At 38.8% G+C, this 14,295-nt stretch overlaps 1 protein-coding gene across 1 annotated transcript in view; it reads left to right on the top strand.

Moving 5' to 3' along the window:
• ANKMY2 (ankyrin repeat and MYND domain containing 2) overlaps positions 1-14,295 on the top strand; it is a 36,035-nt gene that overhangs the window by 16,647 nt on the left and 5,093 nt on the right. Inside the window, exons 5-7 of the mRNA XM_080818497.1 lie at positions 6,078-6,238; positions 10,730-10,944; positions 11,701-11,836. Coding sequence (XP_080674623.1) covers positions 6,078-6,238; positions 10,730-10,944; positions 11,701-11,836 — 512 coding nt within the window. The remainder of the gene's footprint in view (positions 1-6,077; positions 6,239-10,729; positions 10,945-11,700; positions 11,837-14,295) is intronic.

The following is a 14,295-nucleotide window of genomic DNA, read 5'->3' as shown; positions in this document are numbered from 1 at the left end:
CACGTGTTTCAGATACTCCTTACATATTTTTCTTTTGACTTTCTGGAAAATTTTGCCATAGACACTTTATTTTTAAGTAATCATAGTTTTGTTGTTGTTGTTGTTTGTTTGTTTGTTTTTTAAATACCTCCCATGGTTCTTGTCTTGTCAAAAGAGTTCTTCACTGGGACGCCTGGGTGGCTCAGTTGGTTGGGCAGCTGCCTTCGGCTCAGGTCATGATCCCAGCGTCCTGGGATCGAGTCCCACATCCGGCTCCTTGCTCTGCGGGGAGCCTGCTTCTCCCTCTGCCACTCTGCCTGTGCGCTCTCTCTCTCTCTCTCTCTCTCTCTCTGACAAATAAATAAATAAAATCTTTAAAAAAAAAAAAAAGAGTTCTTCACTGTCAGTTAACTATTCTCCTAAATTTCCTTCAGATTCATTTTTTTACTTTTTTGTATTTTCAAGATTTAATTTTTTTAGAGTTCATTTCCCCCTGGATATTTAGTTAGTTTGATAGCACCACTTATAAAACCACTCAACATTTTCCTGCTGAAAGTGAAATACCAGTTTTGTGGTAAGTTAAATTCTCTTCTATACTGGTATCTATTTCTGGACCCCATATTGTCTTCATGGGGCTGCTTGTCACTTTCTGTATTAATACCACGTTGTCTGATCACATTGACTTTAAAGCAAGTGTGTTCCCTTTACTTATTCCTCTTTCAATACATTCCTCCCTCCCCTCTTTCTTTGTTTTTTTTGTTTTTTGTTTGTTGGTTCTTGTTGGATTTTCATTAAATCGTTATATAATTAGTTGCAGAGACTGCATGGTATGCCTATATATTGCTTTTTGTTTCTTTTACTTATTTTTTGTCCTTTGGTCTTACCCATTAGATTCCCTCACAGCAGGTCTTTCTTTTAAATAAAACTACATTTTTTCCAAGTTTATTTCTAAATAGTTGGTAGTTATTGCCCATATTGTAAGAATTCCCACCACCACTTCCACACTGTCATTTCTAACTGGTTACGGACAATAAGGAGAAAGTCATTGATTTGTTTTTTCGCTTGTCATTTTTACTAGAGTCTCCCTGGCTTTATAGATATTCAACTTCATTTATTTTCTATTTGAATTAGCTCTAGGCTTCAAAGTAAGAAGAAATAGTAATAGTGAAAATTGGTATGTCTGTTTTTTTCTCTTTTTAATAAAAATATTTTTAGTTCTTCACTTTTTATAATATTGCTTTTGGTTTTACCATTGCTGAATGCCACTCTTTGTCTTGTTTCAGTTTTTAGTTCTACTCTTTCTGATAGTCCATTCATTTTAGATTTGGGGGTTTTTTTTGGTTTGTTTGTTTTTTTTTCAGATTTTATTTAAATTCAAGTTAATTAACATATAGTGGATTAGTGGCTTCAGGGGTAGAATATAGTGATTCATCAGTTGCATATAACACCTCGTGTTCATCACATCGAGGACCCTCCTTAATGCCCATCACCCATATACCCCATCCCCCACCTATCTCCGGTCTAGCAACCCTCAAGTTTGTTCCCTATAGTTAAGAGTCTCTTATGGTTTGCCTCCCTCTCTCTTTTTATCTTACTTTATTTTTCCTTCCATTCTCCTATCTTCATCAGTTTTGTTTCTTAACTTCCACATATGTGTGGTCATATGCTATTTGTCTTTCTCTGACTGACTTATTTCGCTTAGCATTAATACCCTCTCCTTCCATCCAGGTTGTTGCAAATGGCAAGATTTCATTCTTTTTGGTGGCTGAGGAGTATTCCATTGTCTATATGGACCACATCTTCTCTATCCATTCAACAATCCATGGACATCTGGGCTCTTTCCGTAGTTCGGCTATTGTGGACATTGCTGCTATAAACATTGGGGTGCATGTGCCTGTTTGAATCACTATTTTTGTATCCTTTGGATAAATACCTAGTAGTGCAGCTGCTGGATGGTGGGATAGTTCTATTTTTAACTTTCTGAGGACCCTCCATGCTATTTCCCAGAGTGGCTGCACCAGTTTGCTATTATAGTCATTCTTGATTCCTTTTTGGGTTTTTGCATTTGTCAATAATCTCTTTGCCCATCTCTTTGTTCTCAATCTTTATTATTTCATTATATTAGGGTAACTACTGCTACATCTGTATGTTTATAAATCCATGTACATGTGCTCTGCTCTCTAACGCAAAATGATAGTCTCTGGCTTTTAACAGGTACTCAGCTTGTGCGTATATATCATTACTGATAAACTTGATTGCATCCCTCCTCTTTTACCTCATTATTTTTATGCTTTATTTTACTTGGTGGTTGCTGGTTGTTTTTGCTTGTGCTTGTGTATAGCGTTTTGTGTGTGTGTGTGTGTGTGTGTGTGTGTGTGTGTGTGTGTTTCCTTAATATGACTGGCCTGGTCATGTTAGAGTACATTTATTTCTTCTTTTATTAACTAGAAAGATCAAGAATGTTTTCCCATTCCACTAATGCTTACTCTCCTATTCACAACATTTCCAATTAAACCCATATTTGCCAGTTAAAAGCAAGAACAAAACTATCCCCGGTGGCCCACCCGCAAGGCACTGGATTTGCCCATTTAACGGTTCCACCATGAGGAAATCCTTCCAGCTCACTTGTTTTTCCACATTCTCGGCCTCGTCAGACAACACGTCTTTCCTTTCCTCCTCCACCATTGCCACCAGCTGTGAACTTGGCTGAGAGGGTTCAGTATTTTTAGTACCAAAATGTTATTTGAATGTCATCCATCATGGGTTACTTCTCTTTGACTAATCCTCACAGTCAACAAGATAATTTCTCAGTCAAGTTGCCTCCACCCATTATTCAGATTAACCATCTCTGCCACGGGAGGTTGGTGTCTACTCCCCCCCCCCCCCCCCGCCCCCTTCCCCTTGCTCTATCTTTAGCTGTCTGTTCCCATTTAGATTTGGGTTACAGGACCTTCTCGCATGGTTTATAGGTTGAATATGGTTTGAAATCCATGGTGACCGAAATTCTCTTTCTCCCTGAAATGTGAGTCGTACCAGAGCCGGTTTCACGGTTCTTGGATCACCGTTCTGTTCCCTCAGTCATACGTAGAAGTTACTTCACACTTTTCTATTGTGAATTACTTCACATTTCACACTTTGGAAATGAGAATTTATTTTCCCTTATAAACTTTCCGTATCTCATTTTGGAAGTATGTTTCAGTTTCAGTTTATCTTAGAAAATAAAAAATATTACTAACATGTGATTAGTCGTGTATATGCTTGCTCTGAGTAAACCTGCCTAGGACTGACTCAGTGAGCCCATTCAGTCAGGAAGACTCCAGTCTAGAGATATTAGTACTGGACCCAGATGCATTGTCCAACCCCCTTGCCCAACATTTATTTTCTGTAATAGTAGTATAATTTTATTTGTATTTATTCAGAATTCATTAAATTAAATACCAGTAAAACTAAATATTAAATTGTTTCAATTATAAATACTTAAATATAAATTAAGTAAAAGTTTATGATCATTAAGTATATATCACTCTAATGTAAATTATTAGCAGATAAGTTAAAATAAAATATCAAAATAATCTAAGCGCTACCTAAAATGTAAAAAAAATTAACCCTGGAGCAAAGAAAAGGTAAAGTCATATCATGCTGTCCTTCTTACAAAGGTGTAATCTTAAGAGACCTCTAGTCTTGTGATAGTGACATTGTTACGTAGCTGGTATTTTTATGTACAGATATTGCCAACTGCTCAGAGGGATTTTCCTGACTATATTAGTAGAGAGATTGATGAGAAAATAGAATAACAAACTAATTCCGTGTTTCCCCCGACTCCTTTATTTTCAGCTCATTCTCTGTCAATTTTGGTTTTTTTGTAGGAACTATTTTATTTTGTTTTTAGTTGAATTTAATTTTATTTAAATTCAATTAATTAACATATAGTGTATTATTAGTTTCAGAGGTAGAGTTCAGTGATTCATTAGTTGTATATAACACCCCGTGCCCATTACACCATGTGCCTTCCTTCATGCCCATCACCCAGTTACTCCACCCCCACGCCCTTGTAGCAGCTATTTTAGAACTTTTTTTTTTTTTTAATTAAATAGCATCACATACCTGTTTATCGAAGCTGGATGTAGATTGTGTTTTAAGGAAACAATATAGTTTGTCTTCATCTCTGGTTTTTTCCTGCACCATTGTAAATTCCCACACACAGTGACCTGTGTTAATTTTGATGCCATCATGTCATGTCCTGCTTATAGTAGGGGATTTGCTTGGGTTTTTTTTGCCTTTTCCTTCAGGAACGTTATGGAAGTAGAGATGATTGTTTGCTAAACAGAGCACCTCATATTTTTACTGAATGCTATTATTGTTTGATTCCTCCCAAGATACATATATCAGAGCTTTCTGATTAAAAAAAAAAAAAAATGAAAGAAAGGGAAAGAAAGGCAGAAAGGAAAAAAAAAATTCCACCCTAGTGTTTCAGTACTTAAGAATGGCATTAAATACCAAAAATGTGTTTGTGATCACTACTAAAATTTCCTTTTAAATCAGGAGTGTGTTCTTCTATCCTTTGCTTAGTTCTTAATTCTCTATGCATTTCTCGTTTCCCTTCAAAGATTTCTACTATTTTCACCTTTAAATTTCCTGGATCTGCCCTTCCACTCTCATCTCTTCCATAATGATTTCCATTTCCTCATTTTTCTCTGTTTTGAGATATTTCATCCACTTTGTCTTCAATATTACTCTTTTAGTCCTCAGTAGTAACCTGGATTACCTCTTTCAGTTTGTCTCTTGGTTTTATTTTAATTTTTATTTTTTGTCTATTAATTTTAGAATTGTGAATCTTTCTGCAGTCCACAAAACTTTACATTTTGTAATTGATCTACTTAAGTGTTCTTGTTTGGTGATTATGGTTATGGTTCGGTTGTGGTTGTGGTCCATGTTGTAAGTGTACTTCCTACCAAAGAGGCCATCTGCTGGAGGCAGTGCACAAGTCTTCCATGATGCTGGATCCCCTTGGGTACTTCACTCCTTATCTCCTACACAGCTGGGTCAAGCTGACAGGGGTTATGAAGCAGTGAAGAGAAGGGCACTGTGTCGAACCCATGGGTATAGAACTCTAAGTAAACTCCCAGGCAAGCAGAGCTCTCTGCCAGCCTCAAGTACCAGCGTCCACCCTGCAGATCACTTTGTCAGCGGGATCGAGCAGATGCTCGTAGGACCATGCGCAAGTGGACTGGGACCACATTGGCCCCCCAGGGCAGATGGCCCCCCTCCGGGAGCCCCGATGCCTGGTCCCAGAACTTTCTGCTGCTGGTCACCCTGTCTTGTGGACAGAGATCCCAAAGGAGCCTGCATCTGCCAGTGTGCCCTGAGGGTTCTGCCTGTTTGCCCAGAGTGGCCACTTCCCTGCCCTAGAGAGTTAGTGGCGAGGGAGCTGGGGAGGAGCAGGAAAACAGGTTCAGGTCACCACCTTCCCCAGGGACAGTCTTGCTTCCCCAGGACCAGTTTTCCCTCCAGAGGTGTTACAGACAAGTGGCATAGGGATCTATAAGAAGCCATAATGTGAATTCTGAGCTTAAGCCAGTGAAAGCTTTTTCCCTAATTCATTTCACAAAGATGCCAAGCTTTTCTCAAATTCATTGGGAGGGGAGATTAGTGTAATAGTAATAATAATAAGCTTTATATAGAATAAATTTATATTCTGTGTAAAGAAAGCCAGATGTGATTAGGGAAGAATGGCCATCATTTCCGAAGGGGTGGACGAAGAGACATTTAAACTTAATTAAAAACAAGCGACTTCCGTCAAATATTGAGGGTCACTTACAAATTGAACTCCATTTTTTGATAATCCACATAACCTTCATATGTACTGTGGATTCTGTGTCTTTAAAAGGGATTATGTTTTGGACTTCACAAAGTGTGCTTATAAATGTTCCTCAAAACATTTTACCTCTCCTTGTCCTCTTCTACTTGCTTTTCTTGAAAATTAAAGATGTTGGTGCGTATTTTACTTCATGAGAACATAGCACCATAATTAATACAAAATTGAAAAATGTCATATTTTGAATAACAAAATAACAGATTTCCTGTTTTTCTGTTAAAAGGTCAACACGACTGTGTGACGATCATCAACAATTTCTTTCCTCGAGAGAGACTGGATTATTACACTAAACCCCAGGGGCTGGATAAAGAGCCGAAACTGCCTCCAAAGTTGGCGGGCCCACTGCACAAAATTATTACTACAACCAATCTTCATCCTGTCAAGGTAATGTTGTGTTTATTGTCTTTGCTTTTTATTTAAATATTCCTTCAGCATTGAAACTGCTCTTAATTCTATAAGATCGTCGTTGCCGTGGTTGGGTTTTGTGGATCTTGAGCTTGAGGTGAGGCTCTGTTGTTCAGTTGGTACAGTGAAGGGACTGCTCGGTTTAAGCCTGAGAGCAGGTGAGGGGCACAGGCTAGACTGGGAGGAAAAGCCAGGCAAAGAGGTGGGTTCAGCTGAAGCCCACCTTCCACCTCACCTCACTGGGACCTCTGGAGTCTTCATGGCTCCAGAGAAGCGAGGGAGCCATTCTTTTGGATCACTCAGTTGCCGTTCACTGAGGGCTGTCCTCAGCGGGAAAGGACAGGTTCCCAGGTAGTGCCCAGGAAGGCAACAGCCGATGGATGGAGGCGGTTCCCTGGAGAAGGAGGCAGCTCTGAGCCCCTAGCAGCCAACAGTCCCAGAAGCTGAGAGTGGGGATTTTGGTGGGGCACCAACAGCATCGGCTACAATAATTATCCTTCCAAGAAGTGTTCTGAAATGTCATCCTGAGCTCATATTTTAATGTAAGTAACTACTTGATGCCTTTAAGTAATACAGTTCTTCCAGTATTAGTCAAATCACACAGATTTTCAAACTTTTTAGACCAACCCAGAAGTTCATTTGGCTTACCAGAGAAACTTCGGGAGCCATTTGGAACTATTTTCACTGCTCTTTTCTTCAGAGTTTACGTATAACCTTTTTTGTTTATTTACCAAATTTTTTTATCTTTATTTTTTTATAAATCAATCCGGATGAGTATAATCTCAATGAATCATTACATAAAACTCTCTGTATGCTACAGTGATGCTCTCCTTTTTCAAATTTTACTCATCTGTATCTTCATTCATGTGTAGATTTGATAGTAATTCAGGACTATTTGATGAGCAAGGTGGTAAACCGGATCAAACACTGAGGTTTTCTCTTAATAAAAAATGTTATTATAGATACAGTAAAATTAAATTTCCCTTCAAATCTATTACATTGAGTCTGTGGAACATACCGGACACCATTAAAATAAGGATTATAAGTAACTCTTTTGAAGACTGGCACTCCTTTGAAGATAGAAGTTCCAAATTTTATGTAATGTTATTACTTTATCGATGCTTCCCTTTGCACACAGACTCTGAAGCTCAAGAAACAAACAAACCAACAAAACATACCTGTTCTGTGGCTTTCCACCCAAATTACTTTCCTGGGCCAGTAAGAGAGAGGACGGACTCGCAGACCCTTTTTCATAAGATAGACTGGTAGAGCCTCTTCTGTTTTTATTTTTCAAAACTCAAATGTCATCCTTCCCATTCTGAAAGAAGTCCCAGAGGTAACACTTGTGATCCTAAGAGGACAAAAAAGAAATTCAGCCATGAACCATATGTTTGTATTTATGGTGGAGAGTATATGGAACTTAGAATTTAACCTTTTAAAAAATAAGTAGCCTCTTCTGTATCAGTGTTTTGTTCTGTTCTGTTCTGTTTCTGTCCTGGCATACACAAGCGAAGAGAGAATGCCTGTATAGGAGCTACTTACGCCGTGTCCACGGCACCCTTTCTCTTAGTGGTGGGGCAGGCTGGGTGGGAAGACGGGATTTTTCCTAGGGATGCATTATTTCTTGATATGGAGAATGTGTGTGGATTGGGTCCCTCTTGTTCTCCTGCGGCTCGAGCATTATAGAATCTTCGGGTTTAGAATGATTTGAACAAATTCCCTGTGTTTTTCTGATTTACTGTCATTTATGTCTATGTTTCTACCCCTTAAGTTTGCAGTAATCTCAATGATTGTGATAATTGAGTCTGTGGAGTAATTTTTGGATGTTCACGTGGAACCTAGACTCTCGGGGTTAAATGTCCTAAGAATTATTTTATCTCTAATTATCTTTAAGAGCACCTGTTTGAGTAAATTAGAATAAGGGTATATTTATACGGGCAATAAATGGTAAAGGTACAAAAACCCAAATCACCTACATTCTATTTTTTTAGTACTCTTGGTCTTATAAAGATACTATTCTATGATTATAGTACCTTTCTCCAGACTAGACCTTGTTTTTGTAGGTATAAATGATCTATTCACTTGAAAACCTCCCCCTTTTCCCCGCACACTTTAGATTAAAGTTGTACAGTGCTTTTGTGATGCCTTATTTTCGTTGCTTTAGCCCTTTGCAAGCCAGCGAGGGTCTTCCTGGGGTGTATTATAAAAAAGTAACTAACAGCCATTTTATAAAGTCAAAGGCCTTTTAAAAGCAGCACAGAAATCCTTCTCGACACACGATGCCCCTTTTCACCACAGTGCACGTCACACCGCTGCATTGGCGGCGGGTAAGTGGCTCCTGTGGCATCGGGATGTTTGTTTTCAACAGGGACTCGGGCAGTTGTTCTGAAGCCCAGAGTACACAGGTTATAAAGGAGAAAAACAGAATCACGGGAAAAATAACAACAGAATTGAGCATAGTCTCTAAGGGGTCAGGGGACAGATGTACACAAGGGATCCTGTCTTTGATTATTGACTTTCTTGAGCTCAATTGGTTTGATAATTTTTTCTTAGAGGATGTTTAAAAAATAAAAAGAATTCAAAATCCCACTATATAAACATATTCTAACATTTTTTGGGAGAGGAACTATATCAGGCTTTTACACTTAATGAAGTACATTTATTCCTCTTTGATAATTAATAATGAGATTTTCTTTATAATGGATGACTTTGTAACGCTGCAGAGATTAGAAGAAGGTAGCTAGTTCAAATATTATTCTTTTGTGATTACCTGTGAAATGTTTCAGTAGGCTCATAGTAGAGCTGTGGTTATATATCATTTTTCTTTGGGTATACTAGTGTGTACTTTGAAGTAAATAAAGCATAACATCTTGGGGCACCTGGGTGGCTCAGTTGGTTAAGTGACTGCCTTCGGCCCAGGTCATGATCCTGGGATGCCAGGATCGAGTCCTGCATCGGGCTCCCTGCTCGGAAGGGAGTCTGCTTCTCCCTCTGACCCAATCCCCTCATGCTCTCTGTCTCTCATTTGCTCTCTCAAATAAATAAATAAAATCTTAAAACAAAACATACACCTAATGTCTTAACAAAGAAAAAAACCCATTAATCTGGGTTCTGAGATATTTTTAAAGTTTTTACTTGTCAGTTTAAGATCCTATGCTTTGATTATAAATGCTTTACCCAAAAATGTTGAACAAACAGTTTCAAATGATTAGTGTTGACAGTAGAAATATAAATGTGTGATTAATGAGCTTTCTCTGCCAAAAGTTAATTTTTGATATATGTTATTGTAGGGAAAGTCATCAGCACATTTACCAAAAAATCTTCTTATACTTATTTCATGACCCCTCATTTATTACCGAGTGCTGTATTTTAAGTAAAATACTAGATTATGCATCAATCTGGTAGTCTCAAAAATAAGTACAAATCATATTTTAATTTCACAAGAACACTTAATCTGTGTTAAATTTCCAGGTAGGCAGGTATGCATGGGATTCATAGAAGTTAACAAATGATCTTCCTGTCGGAAGCAAAGGATCTAATTCGTGAAATCTGCTGTCTGTGATTCCCTGACATTTACATTCCCCACGACAGGTGTTTCGCTGTAACACATAGGTTAACAAACACTGACTTTCTGCCCTGTGCATACAGTTGTGCCTGTGTTACACATGTGTTTACATTACTGGTATGTCCCCATGAATGTTTCCAGTGGCCTTGTGCAGACCTACTTCAGGTAGGTAATCATCTTCCCAATAACAAAGCCAGTAAAAAACAGTACTCCTCATTACGCTGATTTTGCACTTAATCTGCACCTATATGAGAAGTGTGGGATTCATAATGCATCAGATTTGATAACTCTCTAATACTTCTCCTTGAAGGCTTATAATTTGCTTTCCTCTTTGACCTTTTCTCATTACCATAGATGATAAGTGTATCATAAAAATTTCCACAGAGAAATGTAGTTAATTGGAAAGTAATACACCTTTTATTTTTAGACTTCTTTCTGTAAAAACCTCATCTTCTTACAATTAATAAGAATTAATGAGAATTACAGTACTCCTAGCCGTGAAATTCTAGTAATGTTAGCTAGAAGTAGTGATTGCTTGGGGATTTGATTCTGTATATAAAGGAAATGTAAATGTGCCATGTTTATCTTTAAAAGTGCTTTTAACAGAGACTCTAAAACCATGACTGTGAGTGGCATGCTAACACCCTGGTTTAGATTGATGGCAGATCACTGGATAACTCAGATACACAGAGTTCAAGAGATTTCAAGATGCCGAGGTCCTTCTGTATTCGTTTTAGAACTTGGATCATTGGCAGTTTGCATTCCAGTTTGAACTAACATAGTAAACATGTGACCCTGAGAGACACTTTATTTGGTGATCTGTTGAAATCAACCCAAAATAAGTATCCAATTTGTACATGAAAAGTCTCTCATGGAATTTCGAAGCTCACTGGAATGTCTTCTAGATCGTGATGCTTGTCAATGAGAACCCTCTGCTGGCAGAAGAGACAGCCCTGAATAAGTGCTACAAGGTGATGGATTTGATCTGTGAGAAATGCATGAAGCAGAGAGACATGAATGAAGTGTTGGCTATGAAAATGCATTACATCAGCTGTATCTTCCAGAAATGTATTAGCTTCTTAAAGGATGGAGAGAATAGACTGGACGCTCTGATCAAAAGGTACCATTTCAGCCATGTCACATGTAAAATTTACTCAGATGGATAATGTTTTATTATACAAAGCCTCATCATGGCTTAAAAAATTAAGCATTTTAGCAGCAGTTGTTATTGTTGGGCTCACATTTAGTCTGCAAGAAACAAGAGCAGTGTTCTCTTTAGGTTGAGTGATTATTCAGTTCTCTACTTTTTACAACAATGCTTTCGTTATCCCCAGTTTACAGGTGAGAGCTGAAGTGTTTAGGTAGCTTGTGTAAGATGTAGAAGGTAGCCCAAGTCCAACTCTGAGGATGGGTATGCCATGCCTCAGGTTGTTGCTCTGGGTTCATCATGGTGCTCAGCCTATCTCCATTATTGAACCTGGGAGAGTTGCATGTTTTCCTTGTTCTCTGACCCCCTGGGGTCAAATTCCCCTAGTTTTACTGAGAAAGGTGAACTGTGTCAGAAGGGTGTGACCTAATGAGAGTTTTCACTCTTTGTACAAATAACTGGCATGGTAATGAGTAACTAGCTGCTCCGGTAATGGCGGTTAGTGTGCGTTTTATGGCAGGGGTCCCTTTTACAAATACCTCCCAGGGCACGTAAGCAGGATAAGGACTAGCCTAACATGCAGGTAGAACAGCAGTTTGAATTAAGTCTATCAGCACGATTGGAAGAGACAATGAAAATCTCAGGTAGCACAGAAATTACTCACAGTTCATGGGTTCAGCTGGGAGGAAGAGATTCAACTCCAGTTACTTTTTAAAAAATATCTTCCAGCTTGTTAAAAGGCCGAGCTTCAGATGGCTTTCCGGTATATCAAGAAAAGATCATAAGGGAAAGCATCAGGAAATTTCCTTACTGTGAAGCCACACTCCTCCAGCAGCTGGTGCGAAGCATTGCTCCTGTTGAAATTGTAAGTTAACTCTACCAGTAAGACCTGATTACCATATTTTGTACAATTACAGACAAGTTCTCTTTAGCATTGATTTATTAATGTAATAGAGAGATAAGTATTTATTATTTTAAACAGTTTTCAGGAACAGACATGGCGATAGGCATACCTGTTTCTGGGCATCCGTTTCCCCTCTCTTGAGCCTCTTTTTTCATTTTTATATAGATCATGGTTTAATAAATAGTATTCTCCTATGTCAGAATATAGGTGGTTATGTGGAAAATTACATTTTAAAGACCTCTGTGAAACCATAAATGTGGGTAATAACAGATACACACATGTGCAGTTGTAGCTCATGAAAAACCAGTACAAAGTCCCATATTAGATGGAAGTAGGAATTGATTGTCTAGGCTGATGGTTCCTGGTCGGTGGGGATGTGAAGGGATGAGCCATGGGAGGCTCATTGTATGTCCTGATAAGCAATCTCAAAGTATGTCCCAGCGTCTCATATTCTACCTTAATGCCTCTGATTATAAATGTTCCATACTTAACAAAATTCTGTTTATACTTCTATACTTCCATGTGCTCCATATATACAGCTATAGGAAGCAGATTTCACCTTTATTATCTGTTCTTTAAATTATTTGTTGCCCTTTTATCATATACTTATTTAAGTAGTATGTCTTAAGATTCTCCCTCACTCTTCCTGTTTTGGACACATTTCTGTTCACCGTATCTACACCAGTCATGCTTTGCTACATTTCAATCAAATCCTTTATCAGCCTTTGTCTGTTGCCTAAGAAGCTGATCCTGATACTGGTCCAATCCATGGCTTCCTCCCACCCTCCAGCAGTGTCGGTTCTTCTCTGCCTTCTCTAGGCTGTCCCGTCCTTCTCAGTGTGAGAAATGAGGACAGGTGGGTTCTCGGTGCTCCTTCATATGTTAAGACTTTGTCTGCTCAGAGCCATGAAATAAGGAAGACCTGAAGAGACAAGGTGATTTCATGAAGTTCATGCATTCGTTTATCCCGGAGAGTTCTCCATGATTTCACATAGAGATTTTTTTTACCCTTACTTTTTAATATACTTGGTTATTTGGTATTTGAACTTTTGGAAGATTGAAGTTAGCAAATTATGAGGGTGGTTTATCAATTATGAATGTGGTTTGGTCCGTATATCAAACTCTGACTAACCGTGAATTAAATCAGTAGGGTTTATTCATTGCCATATACTCAGAAGCACAGAGATAGGCAGACCAGATCTATCCTGGATCTACTCTTAGCTTTGCAGGTTATCTGGGGAAAAGAGCAGTTTCGGTTGGTCCGGACCCTGCCCCTCTGAATGATGTTACGCTTCTCTTGGTGCAGAAATTGGGGGAATGGACGTCAGAGAAGCAGCTAGCCCGGCCGGCCGTGGGCTGTTTTCAACACTAACAAGTGGTAGCTGACATTTCACCTTCAAAGTGGAAAACAGCAGAACTGAAAATAGCTCAGAGTACTTTAAAGAAAAAGTCAAAGCAGAACAATATGGGGTTGAACAATTCACTGTAGCCCTGTATCATAGCATTATTGTCCTTCGAGTTGATGCAGTGTAATTGTTAATGTTTACCCTAGTGATCTGAGTCATTGAGAAAAGGTTTATTAATAGAGAGAATAGGATCTAATGCATCGTAGAAAATGTTTCTCTCTTTAAAAATTTTTCTTCTTATGGGGCACGTGGGTGGCTCAGCCGTTAAGCGTCTGCCTTCGGCTCAGGTCATGATCCCAGGCTCCTGGGATCGAGGCCCAAACCAGGCTCTCTGCTTAGCAGGGAGCCTGCTTCTCCCTCTCCTACTCCCCCTGCTTCTGTTCCCTCTCTCGTTGTGTCTCTCTGTCAAATAAATTTTTAAAAATCTTTAAAAACAAATAAATAAAAAATAAAAATAAAAACTTTTCTTCTTTAAGAGTTATATATTCTCTCTGGAAAACCTGATTTATCTGGACAGTGCCTGTGGTTGTGAATGTCCCAGGAAGCCACTGTTTACTTCCTAATGGGTTTTGTTAAACTCGCAAGTTCACAAGCCACTGAAGCAGTACTAACCATTTCCTGTCACAGGGTAATTCTCAGGGTTGGCCTGCCATGAGGATTGCCTGTGGCACTTTCTGACAGTGCTGATGCCTGGGTCCTCCCACCAAGGTTTCGGTTCCCTCTTCCTCCTGTGGATCTCTGGCTTCTCCCTGTCACAAAGCTCAGCAGGAAATGTGAAGCAACAGAGTATCCTATTAAAGTTGCTGTGCTTTATCACTTGCCAGAGTATATTTTGACTTCTGGGAGACTAGCTAATGTCTCTGATTCTATAGGATGTGTTGAGTAAAGCATTCTGTTTGTTTTTAAGTTGAGTATCTTTCTGTGGGAGGAGCTCTGGTGCTTAAACAAATTTTTATGTAACAAGGTAAGTGACAAGATTTTGTATAACGAGAAAGAGTTCTTGCCACCTAACAG

This window comes from Martes martes (assembly GCF_963455335.1).
Source record: "Martes martes genome assembly, chromosome: 11".
In the NCBI taxonomy this organism is placed as follows: Eukaryota; Metazoa; Chordata; class Mammalia; order Carnivora; family Mustelidae; genus Martes; species Martes martes.
This window is presented reverse-complemented; position numbering and strand designations above follow the sequence as displayed.